Source organism: Eptatretus burgeri, chromosome 2, assembly GCF_056783735.1.
Source record: "Eptatretus burgeri isolate ZD-2024b chromosome 2, Ebu_testis_v1, whole genome shotgun sequence".
NCBI classification, from domain to species: Eukaryota; Metazoa; Chordata; class Myxini; order Myxiniformes; family Myxinidae; genus Eptatretus; species Eptatretus burgeri.
In genome coordinates, this window is record NC_140962.1 from 59,893,996 (window position 1) to 59,908,768 (window position 14,773).

The 14,773-nt window shown below is 47.2% G+C and overlaps 1 protein-coding gene and 1 long non-coding RNA gene across 2 annotated transcripts; both read left to right on the plus strand.

Annotated features, from left to right (window-relative positions):
- The first annotated feature begins 6,270 nt into the window (after window positions 1-6,270).
- On the plus strand, window positions 6,271-7,683 carry LOC147032138 (uncharacterized). Its single transcript, XM_085850454.1, has 3 exons — window positions 6,271-6,413; window positions 6,529-7,635; window positions 7,668-7,683. The coding sequence occupies exons 2-3, from the start codon at window positions 6,632-6,634 to the stop codon at window positions 7,681-7,683; spliced, it is 1,020 nt and encodes a 339-aa protein (XP_085706580.1). The 5' UTR covers window positions 6,271-6,413; window positions 6,529-6,631.
- A 772-nt stretch (window positions 7,684-8,455) lies between these two features.
- Window positions 8,456-13,936, plus strand: LOC147032139 (uncharacterized). The gene is made up of 2 exons (XR_015055045.1): window positions 8,456-10,609; window positions 12,889-13,936. It is a non-coding gene; the product is annotated as an uncharacterized LOC147032139 (long non-coding RNA).
- The last annotated feature ends 837 nt before the right edge of the window (window positions 13,937-14,773 follow it).

The following is a 14,773-nucleotide window of genomic DNA, read 5'->3' on the forward strand; positions in this document are numbered from 1 at the left end:
CATTCTAGTTGCAGAAAATTTGTGGGAAAATGAATCAAAAGCAATCACTGAAATCATTGAAGTACCACTCACGTATGACTTCATGATATCATCGAGCGTGAACGTCGAGAACAAAGCATTGCGACCAGATATCACTTTGGTACAAAATAATAAAACAAGGTATTGCTTATTGAGGTGTTAATACTTGTAATTTTGGACTAATGATGCGGAAATCAAGAAAATGACAAAATACAAAGACCTCGAGCATGAAGTGAAAAGATCCTGCAAGCTGAAGAATGCCAAAGTTGTACCAGTGATGATGAAGAACCTCACAGAGATATTACAAACCATCCCTGGGAATATTACTACAAACGAGCTACATTTGGAAGCTATCTTGGGCTCAATCACGATCCAAAAGAGAGCCCACGATTTGTGCCGTGGGCCCCATGGCACAAATCTTTGAAAACAGAAAACTTCACAGCTTGGTCTATGAATCGTGACCCCTTATTGAAATGAAGGTGGATACTTTGAGCCTGCCCTGGGAGGACTCAATTCCACATTCTGAAACCCAATATGTAGACACACACACACACACACACACACACACACACACACACACACACACACACACACACACACACACACACACACACACACACACACACACACACGCTATGGTTCCGTTATCCCATTCAGCAAATGAGACACCTCCTGAGGCACCAACTGCATGGTACTGCAGGTTCCCAATACATGTGGAAATGTACATCTGTCCAATTGATGTTCCATTGAGAGCACGGTTACTTTTTTCTGAAACGAACAACCAATCAGCTTGAAGAGCGCTTGCCAAGTGGCTTAAGCACCGAAGTCAGCACTCCAATGAAACGGTTGATAAGAAAGGGCTTCCTTGGCACGTCAAACCGTCGAATTCAACATACACCTTTTGGAGACACCCAAAATGTCACATATTTCCGAATTGGACAAATGAACACTTTTCTAGGAATCGAAACTGCTTGTAAGTTCGATTCTGGAGCTTAAATTTTGTAATTTTTCTTACTTTAAGAGATACTCAGAGCAATTGCATGTGCGAAAATGAAACACAACAACAAACACTGACGTCTCCGGGCGTTTATAAGCATTGCAGTGTACCGAGTGATTCGAAGCTATGATGATGAACAGGCATCCGATAATATGAGTGAGGAAAGTGGAAAAAAAAATTATCGCTAGGAAATCGTTGCAGCCTGTTCCAAGTCAAGGCAAGATTGAGCAGGCTAAAAACACCTGGTGGCTTCAGACCCCAGCGGGTTTACCCCTGAAACACCTGAAGACCCCAGAGAACAAGGTAGCTGAGGATCACCTGATAAAGGATATAATTAAATATCACCATTAATTATCTTCAAAATGGGTGTTTTAATTAACCCAAATATCCAATTTTCAGTCTTGCACTTCCTTAGGAGTTTCATTAATGTGCATGCAACGTTTCGAGCTGCTGAGTTTTATGCTGTTGGAATTATGCAGGAGACCGATAAACACACACACACACACACACACACACACACACACACACACACACACACACACACACACACACACACACACACACACACACACACACACACACACACACACACACACACACACACACACACACACACAAACACACAAACACACACACTTTTATTAGTTTTCGAGCAAATACCACCTGCCACTTCGCTGATGGGAATACTGAGATGGAAGGGGGTGGGGGAAGAGGGGGAGATAGAGTGGGGTGGAGGGGGAGTGAGGAGATAGAGGGGGGAAGAGAGAGGAGGTGGAGGGGGAAAGAGAGAGGCGATAGAGGGGGGAAGAGAGAGGAGATAGAGGGGGAAGAGAGAGGAGATAGAGGGGGAAGAGAGAGGAGGGAGGGAGAAAGAGAGAGAGGAGGGAGGGAGAAAGAGAGAGGAGGGAGGGGAAGAGAGAGGAGGCAGGGGGAAGAGAGAGGAGGGAGGGGGAAGAGAGAGGAGGGAGGGGGAAGAGAGAGAGGAGGGAGGGGGAAAGAGAGAGGAGGGAGGGGGAAAGAGAGAGGAGGGAGGGGGAAAGAGAAAGAGAGAGGAGGGAGGGGGAAAGAGAGAGGAGGGAGGGGGAAAGAGAGAGGAGGGAGGGGGAAAGAGAGAGGAGGGAGGGGGAAAGAGAGAGGGGGGAGGGGAAAGAGAGAGAGAGAGGGAGGGGGAAAGAGAGAGAAGGGAGGGAAAATATAGAGAAGGGGGGAGAGGAGGCGGGGTTGGGGGTGGGGAGTGTGAGGAAGGGGAGGAGAGTGAGGAAGGTGGGAGGTGTGGGAGGGAAGGCAGCAGGAAGTGAGATGAAGGGAAAACAAGCGTGTGGTGGAGCGTCAATTACGATTCATACTGTCTCATCAAAACGATTCTGTATAGAATAAAAGTGAAGATGAAAAGAAAATAATTATCCGAAATCCATTATTTACCAGTCATACTATAAATACCATTCAGACACAAACACTGCCCGAACGTGTCCGGAGACAAACACGGCCTGGACGTGTCCGGAGATAAACTCCCGTCCGGATGTAAACTCCGCCCGGACTCGTCCAAAGATAAACTCTTGTCTGGACATAAACACCGCCTGAACATGTCCGCAGACAAACTCCCATTTGGACATAAACGCCACCCGGACATGTGCGGAGCCAAGCTGAACAGAGACAAACACTGGCCGGACACTTCCAGAGCCAAGCTGTCCAGAAACAAACACCGCTCAGACACGTCTGGAGAAAAGTGGCTGGAAATAAACACTGCCTGGACACAAACTCCTGTCCAGACATAAACACTGCCCGGACACGTCCGGAGACAAACCCCACCTGGACATAACCACCGTCCAGACACATCTGGAGATGACCACCGTTCAGGCATAATGACTATCCGGGTACGTCCAGCGACATGGAGACAGACAGAGGTGGGGTGTAGGGGGTAGGGGAGTTATAAGAGAGAATATGCTATGCTTTGTGAACAACACACACACACACACACACACACACACACACACACACACACACACACACACACACACACACACACACACACACACACACACAGAGACACACACAGACACAGACACAGACACAGACACAGACACAGACACAGACACAGACACACACACACACACACACACAGACACACACACAGACACACACACACACACACACACACACACACACACACACAAACACAAACACACCCGATATTGGTAATTTTTTTGAGAATCAGCAGGTTGGAGTCAATGTGATTACCGACTACAGTACAAACTGTATTCAACCCAGAAACCTTGAGTAACTTTCATCGAAAAACAAAGTTACATTTATATAGACGTTTCAGGGAGATGTTCACAAGCATTAATCGTTATCAACAGCTGCGGGGGATGGGTGGACAAAAATTTGGCTGGGAAATTTAGAAAATACATTCATGCGGCAAACGACTCAGAAATTGGGCGTTATCAAATATATTGTTGCGAATTCGCGCCGGCCGGCGTGCGAGCGGCCACGTAACTCGAATCACGGCACGTCGCCCACCGGACGGACATTTCTGTCGGGACCCTCTCGGACTAACGCCGGGAGCTAGTCACGGGTGGGCCTTTCGGCCTCACCACGATCGTGCCAATCGGCCCCCCACGTGGGATAGGGTTGTTCGCCAAACTCGACCTACCTAAGTACCCACGCGGAGGGTAGACCGGACGATCGCACCTCGCCGCAGGTCGACTCCGGACACGGGCCACTTAAGCAACCCATTCCGTACTATCGGGATAACCGAGCGGTGTTATCGTCGGCCTCGACGGTTCCGATTAATTATCGGGCGTATTAAGCCCACTACCAACCCTTTACGTGAAGCAAGATGGAGATTCAATTAAAGAAAAGACGAAGCGAAACGGGGAAACAGTTCAACATAATTCACTTTTATTCCGCGGCACACGGAGAGCACACATATACAATTACAACAATTATGACCAAAAGCAGATGTTACAAAAGAAACACAACAATGCAGATCTACTACCGACTACGTGAGCACACGGCAACACTTACACAGTTTTACTTTACAGACGGCGCCGACAACACATTTACTCAAAAGCAAAAGAAAAGGGCCACCCTCAAAAACAAGGGGGCAGACGGGGCCTGTGGGCCGCGAGACCGGGTGGATCCTACCCGTGTCTTGTGATCAGCCGCAAATGTCGCGGCGCCCCGACTCCGCGCTCCTTCGCGGGTTTCGTTGGCATTGCTTGGAGTGGGGTGGGAACGGGGCCCCCTTTTCGCACTATCTCAGCGCGGGGGGGGGGGGCAAAAAAGGGGGGAATTGTTGATGCTCTGGGGAAAGAGGATAGCTGGCTTGCTTGGGTCCCACGACGAGCGACTCCACTGCGAGCTCGTCGCCGACCGCCGTCTTCCTTCCCTTCGACCCGAGCCTTTCGACCTCCTCCCCAATTCTCCTCAGCCGACTGCAGCAAACCACCTCGACCGCGCTCCAGGCTTCAGGCTTCCCCTCTCTGCAGCTCCCCAACAGACTCCGAACCCCGACAGACTGCCACTCCTCCAGACCCGACTTGACTCTTCTCCAACTCGCCTTGACTCTTCTCCAACTGACTTGACCGAAACTGACCAAATTCACTCCGCGCTCGGCGCTTTCTAGTCCGGCAGGAGAACCCATATGCAAATTTCTGGATCAGTACGAGCTCGGGGGTGGAGCCACACACCCCCATTGGACGGAGAAAAAGGGGCGTGAGTCTCCCCTGATCCTCGAATTTGCATATCTCGATTCTACTCCGACGCGCCTGGAGGCGGGGCCAAACCGACCCGCGCTTGCTGATTGGACGGATCAGAAGTGGGCGTGTAGCATTCCTGATCCGAATTCTCCTCGGAAAGGCCGCACTTTGCACCCGCGGCTCGGCGCGCGTCCCGCACGAGGCCAGGACAGCCTGACGCTCGGTGCCCACAAGCGGTGCGGGAATGGCCGCAGAAGGAGAGGCGAAGGTGGTGGAGGGTTTAAAGTGGTGGTCCATGGCCATGGCGACGTTTGGAATGGCGGTGATGCGATGTTTGCGGGAGCGAGTTGTGAAGGTAAAGGTCGTGGCTGTTGGCGTTGTTGTTGTTGTGAAGCGTCGTTGCGGTCGGTGGTTGTTGTGTGATGGCGGTTGAGACGTGGTTGGTTCAAAATAAAGATAGAACAGAAAAACGACTATCTCAAAGGGTCGCAGCCCGAATGAATCACATTTATTCCCTCTAAACAACGGGTTTGGGGCTAACTACACATGTACTTACAGAGATATCTCACCTACAGGACCTGAATGGTGGTTTGCGAATTTCCACAACCGCAACAATATTTTGCTTTGAAACTCACAAAGAGAAACATATAACCTTTGTAAAGCAAATCCGATCACCAAATGCTTTAGAAACAGGTGCGAGGACAAGGGAAAACCTGAGGGAACCTCCTTAAGATACGGGATGAAACTTTGCCACCACGGCACCCGTAGCAGGCATGGCATGTCCACACACACACACGGAGAGTCGGTACAGATCCAAATATACCCATGTGTACCACGTCCGTGTGTGATGTATACTTACCTCTACCTTGTCGTAACTCTCGACCGTACGTCCCCATCGGGACACGATATTTTCTGTGCAGCTCGGTAAGTGGCTTAAGCACTCAAGCAAGCAGTCCAACGGAACGCCTGGCTTGGCAAACGATTACGAATTGCCGTCGATGCAACTCTGAACTCGGAAACGCCCATGCAATGTCCGAATTGGACAAATCAACACTTTGTTGAGGAGTCGCAACTGCTGATACTTTTCAAATTACATTTTAGAATTCTGGTTATTTGAAGAGATTCTCTCGGTTATAGCGAACGCATTGAGCTTCATACTTAACGCGTGCACGTGAGAGAATCGGAAACAACAACAACAAAACAACAACAACAACAACAACAACAACAACAACAACAACAACAACAACAACAACAACAACAACAACAACAACAACAACAACAACAACACAATAGCCCTGGCTATGTGGAATCCGTGTCGTAGGCTAAGACGTTTTGCTTCCGGTTGTTGTTAAACGCTGTGCGGTGTATAAACACGATTGGGTTTTATTTCTATCTTGTGAATATTACTGAACGCGTGCACATGAGAGAATAGGAAACAACAAAAACAACACAATACCCTGGCAATTGTGAATCCGTGTCGTTGGCTATGACCATTTTGCTTCCGTTTTTGTTTTGTTTCTGTTTTTTTTTTTTTCTCCGGTTTTTGTCATGGGTGTGGTGAATTGAAGGTCGTGACGTGTGATCACATGTTGCCCGGCTCGAGCACAGAAGAGATAAAGCTGAGGTTCGGCTCGGTCGGGGGGATTGTCCCAGGGGCATTGTCGTTTTATGTCGGCGATTCACTTGGTGCTCATTGAATGGTGAGAATACTGATTTATATATAATACTGATTTATTTTGCGGTGATTAGTTGCGCGTGTATACCTTACTGCTTATGTACTCCTTGCTGCGTCTGTATTTCCTGGTGTGCCCGTAGAAGCGGCTCCAATCAAATGGAATAAAGCCTATACTCTGAAGGTTCTTCTCTCGTCTTCATTTCAATTTATTCCATTTGGTTTTCTCGGCTCTCTCAACCAACGATGGACAAGATCTACAAACCAGAGAGGTTCGACGCAGACCCAAACGCGACTGACGCAGAAATGAAATGGTCGCATTGGTTCTGTTCCTTCTCACACTATCTGACCATCATCGAGGAGGGAGCTGACAAATTGGCCGCCCTCGTGAATCATGTCTCGCCCAGCGTATACAGGCTCTTCTCGGAGTGCGACACCTACGAAGCAGCGATCGACGTGCTGCAGGCGCTCTACGTGAAGCGCAAGAACGAGGTATACATACGACATCTTCTCAACACACGCAAGCAAGCAGCCGGGGAGACAATCGATCAGTTCCTGCAGGCTCTGAAACAGCTGGGAAAAGACGGCAGATTCCGGGCCGTAAACGCCAAGGAACACCGAAATGAAGCGACCCGGGAGGAATTTATCCAAGGACTTGGATCAGCCCACATACGGCAACACTTACTAGAGAAAGCGCAACCCACTCTTGAAAAGGTAGTCGACCAGGCTCGGGCGATGGATACGGCTCAGCAGCAATCTGAGTCATTTGGGACACCGATGCTGCTAATGAACGCCGCTACGCTGGAAACTCAAGGAACCCCACAGACACAGACACAGCCTGACACAGGGGATGGAGAAAAACCCGAGGAGCCGGATACCCAGACCACGTCAAACTCCTCAGCAACTGCTCCAGTTGGTAAATGCTTCTTTTGTGGGTACAAAAGACACCTCTGCTACAAATGCCCCGCCAGAGATGCCACATGCATGAATTGTGACAAGAAATGGCATTATGCCAGGGTATGTAAATCTACTCTAAGGAGAAATAAACCCACTTCTGCGGCTCTCTACTCGCAAAAGAAACTAACTGCAGCCTCCCCGGGGAATCTATCCAAGGCTATCATCAACATACGAATTAACGGGCATATGGCTGAGGCACTGATTGATACCGGTAGCTCTGAAAGTTTCGTCAACAGCTCGCTAGTGAAGGGCAGGAAATGGAAAATCCACCCGACAGACAATACGGTATGCATGTCCGCCACATCACTACAGTCCCGCGTACGAGGGTACTGCAATGTTGAATTGGACGTAAAAGGGTACACGCTGTTATGATGATATGCTAGGTGGTCATATTTTGGACCATTAGCTGTGTGTTAATCAGCTGTCGGGATTCTAACCTTGCTTGTAATTGTGTATTATTCAAACCTTGCTTTAAAATGTTGCTTTAAATGTATCATGCTGTTTTCACTATGTCTTTGATAACTCTTTATGGCTCTGCAGCTGCACAACAGCATGTCCTTGGGAAAACTGTGTATGCTGATATCCCACACATTCCTGTTCTTAGTCATCACCAGAGTTTCGCCTTTGCTATCAGCAGGTGCCAGTGTAGGGGTGTAGGAGTCTTAGAAAGTTATTAGTTTGCAAGATGAACTGTTGGGTTGCGAATCTGAGGATTGACTGATCCAACTTCCTGAGGGCCCCTAGGGAGGGGGGAAAGAAGCCCACTGCCGCATTTATTTCTTTATTTCTTTATCCCTTAAGCACACACTTGTAGTCCACACCCATTTCTGCTTTTGTGTGATTATATATACAACTGTTTTGAAGTAAGAATCTCAATGTGGTCCGGGGCACCTGACTGAAGGGCCTTTGGGCTGCATTCCGCATGCGTAGTGCCATCTTCTGAAATAAATCGTATCATTCGAGAACCCTCATTCGACTCTGTCATTACTCGGCCGGGTGAAGAGTCATAAAAATTGGCGACGAGGATGCGATTCGACTGATGCTGGCGGTGTGACGGCGGGACTCCACTTGGTGTACAGCGATCACAAGGGTTCAGCTAAAGGTACGTGGAAATTGCACGTATAGGGCACCTAAGACAGGGAGCCCTAGTTAGGTGAAAACTGTACACTTGGTGGGCAGTGCCCCGCTGGGACGCAGCTCCAGGATCTGCTCGGATCAAGAACTGTAACGGTAAAACATATGAGGTGATTCGTATGAGGTTTGTTTGAGGGGTATAAAGAGGGCTGGCAGGCCGTATGTTAGAACCGGTAAGGGTCGAGGATAAAGGTATCCGTGGTGAAATAAGGAGGAAACAGGTTGGAATCCTGTACCAAGAGAGGGAAGGTTAGAGGCCTTCATTGGGTTTGAGGCTATTAGGCGGCGGGTCGAAAGGGATCTCGGTCCCGGTGTAAAAGGAGAAACGATTTACAGCTATTAGGCGGCTGATTGAAAGGGATTTCGGTCCTGACGTAAAAGGAGAAACGATTTACAGCTATTAGGCGGTTGGTAAGATAAGAACAAAAGATGGGGAATAACTCTGCAAAGAACATAGAGTTACCCAAAGGAACAACACTTAAAGTTATCGGTGAAAGTGGAAAACACTGGAGAGCGTTTGCAGCGTGGCTAACGGAGTCACAAAGTGAGACAGGACGTGCGATTAGATTCAGAGGGAATCTTGAACCAACGGGAAAAGAACACAAGGTTAATGAGCCAGGAGAAGGGCTGTTTGTAGAAGTTACCTGTTTGGATGTATTTGTGAATACAATGTGGTGGGGAAGGTTGAGTTTTGTGTTAGACGTAAGTTGAGTGTTCCAACCTGGAACTTGTATGTGTGGAACAACTTGTATGTTTGTATGGAGATAATGATGGGTCGTCATCGTCAATGTGAAGACTTTGGACGAGGTGAATTGCGCACACCAAATCTGGAGGAAGGACCATGATGACCGATTCTGCACGTGTTGTTAATTCAGTGATGGGAAAATGTCATTGAGAGTGTGTGTGTGTGTGTGTGTGTGTGTGTGTGTGTGTGTGTGTGTGTGTGTGAACTGGATGGGGAATTGAATAATTAAAACCACTTCAGCAGACAGTTTGTCAAATGGGATGTCAAATGGACCAACGTTCGGATTTTCTCATGGTCCGATAAACTCTGTATGCTGTTTTGGCTTTGAACACTGTACGTGATAAATGGATGGTCTCCACGGAGCATCATTTTGATTTCAAATTGAAATTCAGTTCTGTTTCCACTTTGCATGTTTCGTAAGGCTGATCGACGTTACGGGTTCGTTTTAACGTCAGTTTCAATTCTGGTTTCATTGTTGGGGTCATTAAGCATGTTTTATGCTTGACTTTCGTAAATCTGGGAAAAAAACTTATTTTATGGGGTTTTGCGAGTCACATGACGTGCCATAGGATTTAACAGGCGCGCCGAAAGCACGAAATCGTCCCGTCGAAGGACAGCTTATCGTGAGGGTTTACGAAATGGATTAGCACATTTTACAAGATGGGGACGCCCTTCTTAGGATTCTGTAAAAATTCCGATTTAAAACGAACGTATTTGAGATGTCGTCAAATATTTGTTCCGTGAGTTTGATGGTAAAAACCAACGCGCTGATAAGACGTATTGCTCATGTGAGTGCGTGATGACGTAATCACGCATGGGCCCAGCGCGCTTTGTCAAACTTGAAAGTGCAATTAACACCCTGCTGTGAACGTGCCTGCTTGTCGGAGCAATGTACAAGAATTTCTCGAGGCGGCTGATTTTGAATATGGTGGACAAACTAGATTTTAAAGAGATAGCTTTGTGGTAAAATTAATTAATAAGGACATTGACGTTTCAAAGGATCGCTCGATTTTGTGTTTCGAGGCGAGTGCACGCGCTATCGGAACATGGAAGCGACAATGCTTTGAAACAAGGCTGTAATATATATATGTTTGTTCCGGTTGTTGTTGTTGTTGTTGTTGTTGTTGTTGTTGTTGTTGTTGTTGTTGTTGTTGTTGTTGATTGGGCTTCGTGACCGGAAGAGGAAAAGAGAAAAAAAAAAAAAGAGACGCGGAAGAGGCGCAGGACCGAGGGATTTAGGATGGATGGTGTTGTGGTAATGAAGTGCCGTACTGTGATTAGCGGCAACGGAGATTGGGCGGATGTGGCAGCACTGTGTATGGGGGTCGGTGGCTGGTGATGACTCGTATGCCGCGTGCTCCGTGGAGGGTCGTGCTGGAACAGTAATGGTATGTAGTATACTGTATTAGGAATGGTGTACTCTGAGGAATGTAATTGGGATTAGAGTATGGAGTTTGCCTTCAGTATTATGTGTACAAGTGCTATTGTATTTTTGTTATTCTTACCCTATGTATATTTATGTTGTTGCAGATATGCGTATGGGTTTTGTGAGAATAAAGCCGATCGAAAAGGTTTATTGTTGATTACTACAACAGATGGAAAGGAGGATTTAAATGCTTTGAACAAGGAACGGATTTTATTTAAAGTGGGTTTATCTTTTAGCCGCGTCTCGCGTAGTAAACGCCGGCTCTAAGAGAGTTCCGCGTTGTTCTTATTATTATTCTGGTGAAGACAAAACCTTTAGGACGTGGCTCTTGGACACATTTGTCCTTGTTTGCATGTCAGACATCCAAGAACAAGGACGTTTGGTAGGCTACGCACTTATGAGGATAGCGGTGTTTTTGGGAAAAATTACGGGCGGGGCTCGTGCTGTTTGAACACGCAGCCATCGTGGGCCTTGACGAGGAGCGTTTCGATTCTCTGCCTGTCAGGGTCGAGATGTTTGTTTGGAAGCGGACAGAAAAGCATGTCTGTTGTCTTTATATGAGCCTCTATCTGTCAGGATAAATTCATTGGATTTGGGAAGTATAAGCAGAATTAAAGGGATGTAGAGGAATGGTTGCTGAGCAACGACATCGATCTGGAAGGAATGGAATTGGCTTTGCACTGCACTCACTGTTGACTACGATGAAACAGGGCAGGATTATGAATACGTGGCCAAAGCACATAGAGATTACACCGTCAAACGCTCTCTGATGACAACCAACCGATGGATCGGGAAGGAAGGAGCGGCGGTGGAGGTGAAACAAGCCGCCAGAGAGCGCGAACAATGAAGCACAGAGAAGGACTAACACCGTACATCTCAATGGCAGTTAGTAACGGACATAGTGCAGGGAGTTAGGAAGAATGGTGAACAGATTGAGATGCGCCCCAGAACCACAAGATGGGGCAACGAACACCAGAACACTTTACTGGCCGTCAGACAAGGAGATGGATGGAAGGTATGCTTGCCTGATCAAAATCCACAGTAGTGTACAGTAAGGTCTCTGTGCTTCACTTCCACTCACCACGTACCCAGAGCAACTTCCAGTCCTGCAAGCTCTAGTCATGGTGGGAGCCTGTACGGAGGTATCATTTAAAAATAATCTTTTACACAAATACTTGTCATTATGTTGCAGTTGACTGCAGTGTTCAGTGCAGTGGCATGCTGTAAACCTTGTAGTAACGGAGACAGTGACAGAACCTTTGACGACACAATATGCAACTCCTGGTACTGACACTACTCCTTTGTGGGGGACCTATCACTAGGCAACACACTCAAGCCAAAGAAACCGTATACACCTCCGTGGCAAAGGGGGACGTCAGAAAATGCAGAAAAGACAGAAGTGGCTTGGCAGAACAAAACGCAAGACAAAACCCAGTGGGGGCACTTTGCACAAATAGGATTCATATGGGGTCAACACTCATCTCTAATTACCCAAGTTCCATGGGCCCCGAAAGAACCCTTTTGGAGTACAGTTGTGAAATCTTGTGAAAATACAGTAACCTCCCAGAGAAGAACACATTTCACTTATAGGTGTTTTCACCTATAAGGCTTGAAGCTCTCACGAGCGATCGAGTGGAACGCAAAGGAGGGTTACGCAGGGTGGAGATCTATATTTCATGACTGGGGAGACTGGTTACTGTGCCTGGTAGGGGCAGCAATCCTAATCATCATGGGAATCATTTTTTTGGAGTATTTCTGATCAAACGTCTCATTTCCATTTGTCTAAAGAAATGCTGTGAAGCCTCACCCCTCACCCAGGCCATCATAATAATTAACAGCGAACTCATGGAGGAAGACCCGAGGACCTCTGTATGGGGCCACAACCAGACCCGACCCCCACCAGCTGAGGAGCCAACAAGGTGTTCTGGCGGAGGGGCGCCCTGGGGAAGACTCTTCCAGGTATTACTGATTACTCAAATCTAACTTTCAAGTGAAAAGGTAAGCCAAACATGGACTCATACATCTCACTACACCTAAGATACAGGAAGTTGTAACAAGAAAGAAAGGAAATCTACAAGTAAAATGCTGATGGAGGTTTATGATAGATGTGGCAGTGTTTTGACTAGCATATGCATAATCATGGAAAATGGACAATACCAGATAGTGAAGGAATGTATGGAAAATACTTGTATGACCCTTATATGTAAATATGCATCTCATGAGACTCTTTTTGTCTTCTAGCGCAAGTTGAGAAAGGAGCTTACACCATGCCTTGAGCGCTCACAGTGCTGCTCACCCATTAATACATTTGCATATTGTAAATATTATTGTTGTAATTAGTGTTGAGTATAATTGCCTAAATAATAATGTTGCTGTTAATATTGTATAGACTTGTAGTGCCTTTAATATTGTGTGGACTTAACATCAAATTTGTATATGACAACTTAATGGGAGACTTGTGGCAGTGGGCAAGATAAAAGGCAACAGAAGCTAACCTGAACCACCGGCAGTTGGGGACTTCTCATTTGGGGAATGTTGATGGCTATCCACGGCATTTGCAAATCCCGTTTGGCAGGCACGGGGCCTAGGGGTAGCTGCTACAGGAACCAAATAGGGTCCACTCGGTTGGTGAGTATCAGGTGTGGCTGGGTATGGTCAAAATATGACCAAGGAGGGAAACTGTTATGATGATATGCTAGGTGGTCATATTTTGGACCATTAGCTGTGTGTTAATCAGCTGTCGGGATTCTAACCTTGCTTGTAATTGTGTATTATTCAAACCTTGCTTTAAAATGTTGCTTTAAATGTATCATGCTGTTTTCACTATGTCTTTGATAACTCTTTATGGCTCTGCAGCTGCACAACAGCATGTCCTTGGGAAAACTGTGTATGCTGATATCCCACACATTCCTGTTCTTAGTCATCACCAGAGTTTCGCCTTTGCTATCAGCAGGTGCCAGTGTAGGGGTGTAGGAGTCTTAGAAAGTTATTAGTTTGCAAGATGAACTGTTGGGTTGCGAATCTGAGGATTGACTGATCCAACTTCCCTGAGGGCCCCTAGGGAGGGGGGAAAGAAGCCCACTGCCGCATTTATTTCTTTATTTCTTTATCCCTTAAGCACACACTTGTAGTCCACACCCATTTCTGCTTTTGTGTGATTATATATACAACTGTTTTGAAGTAAGAATCTCAATGTGGTCCGGGGGCACCTGACTGAAGGGCCTTTGGGCTGCATTCCGCATGCGTAGTGCCATCTTCTGAAATAAATCGTATCATTCGAGAACCCTCATTCGACTCTGTCATTACTCGGCCGGGTGAAGAGTCATAACACACGCATCGGGATGTAAGGGTACTGGTGCTTCGTGATTTATGCGCAGACGTAATACTGGGTCATAATGTCCTCCAGCAGCACACGAGCGTCGAAATACCCTTTTGAGGAAGCAAACCTCGTCTAATTTTAAATGCTTTGACCACCGCGGAGGTGACGTCCCCCCAGCTGTTCGCTAACTTGTCGCCGGTCTGCAAACCGATAGCGATCAAATCGCGGCGATATACCACTGCTGACATGAATTTCATCACTTCAGAAACCAAGCGATTACTGGAAGAAGGAATTATAGAACCGAGCGATTTGCCATGGCGCGCACAGGTGTTGGTGACCAGCAGCCAGAACCATAAGAAACGAATGGTTGTCGATTATTCCCAAACGGTCAATCGCTTCACCCAACTCGATGCCTACCCCCTGCCGCGCATAGACGAGATGGTCGAACGCGTGGCCAATTATAAGATATTCAGCACCATCGATTTGCGAAGCGCCTATCATCAAATTCCCATCCGAGAGGAAGACAAACCTTACACCGCATTCCAGGCAGGTAGGCGCCTCTTCCAATTCAGGAGGATTCCATTCGGCATCACGAATGGAGTAGCTTGCTTCCAACGGGTTATGGACGACATCATCTCAGATGAAAACCTCAAAGACACTTTTGTTTACGTGGACAATGTCACAGTGTGCGGAAGGGATCAGGGGGAACATGACATGAATCTGGACAGATTCTTGAGCATTGCTAGAAAATATAATCTGACTCTCAACTATGAGAAATGCGTATTCTCGGCAAGGTCAATTGACCTT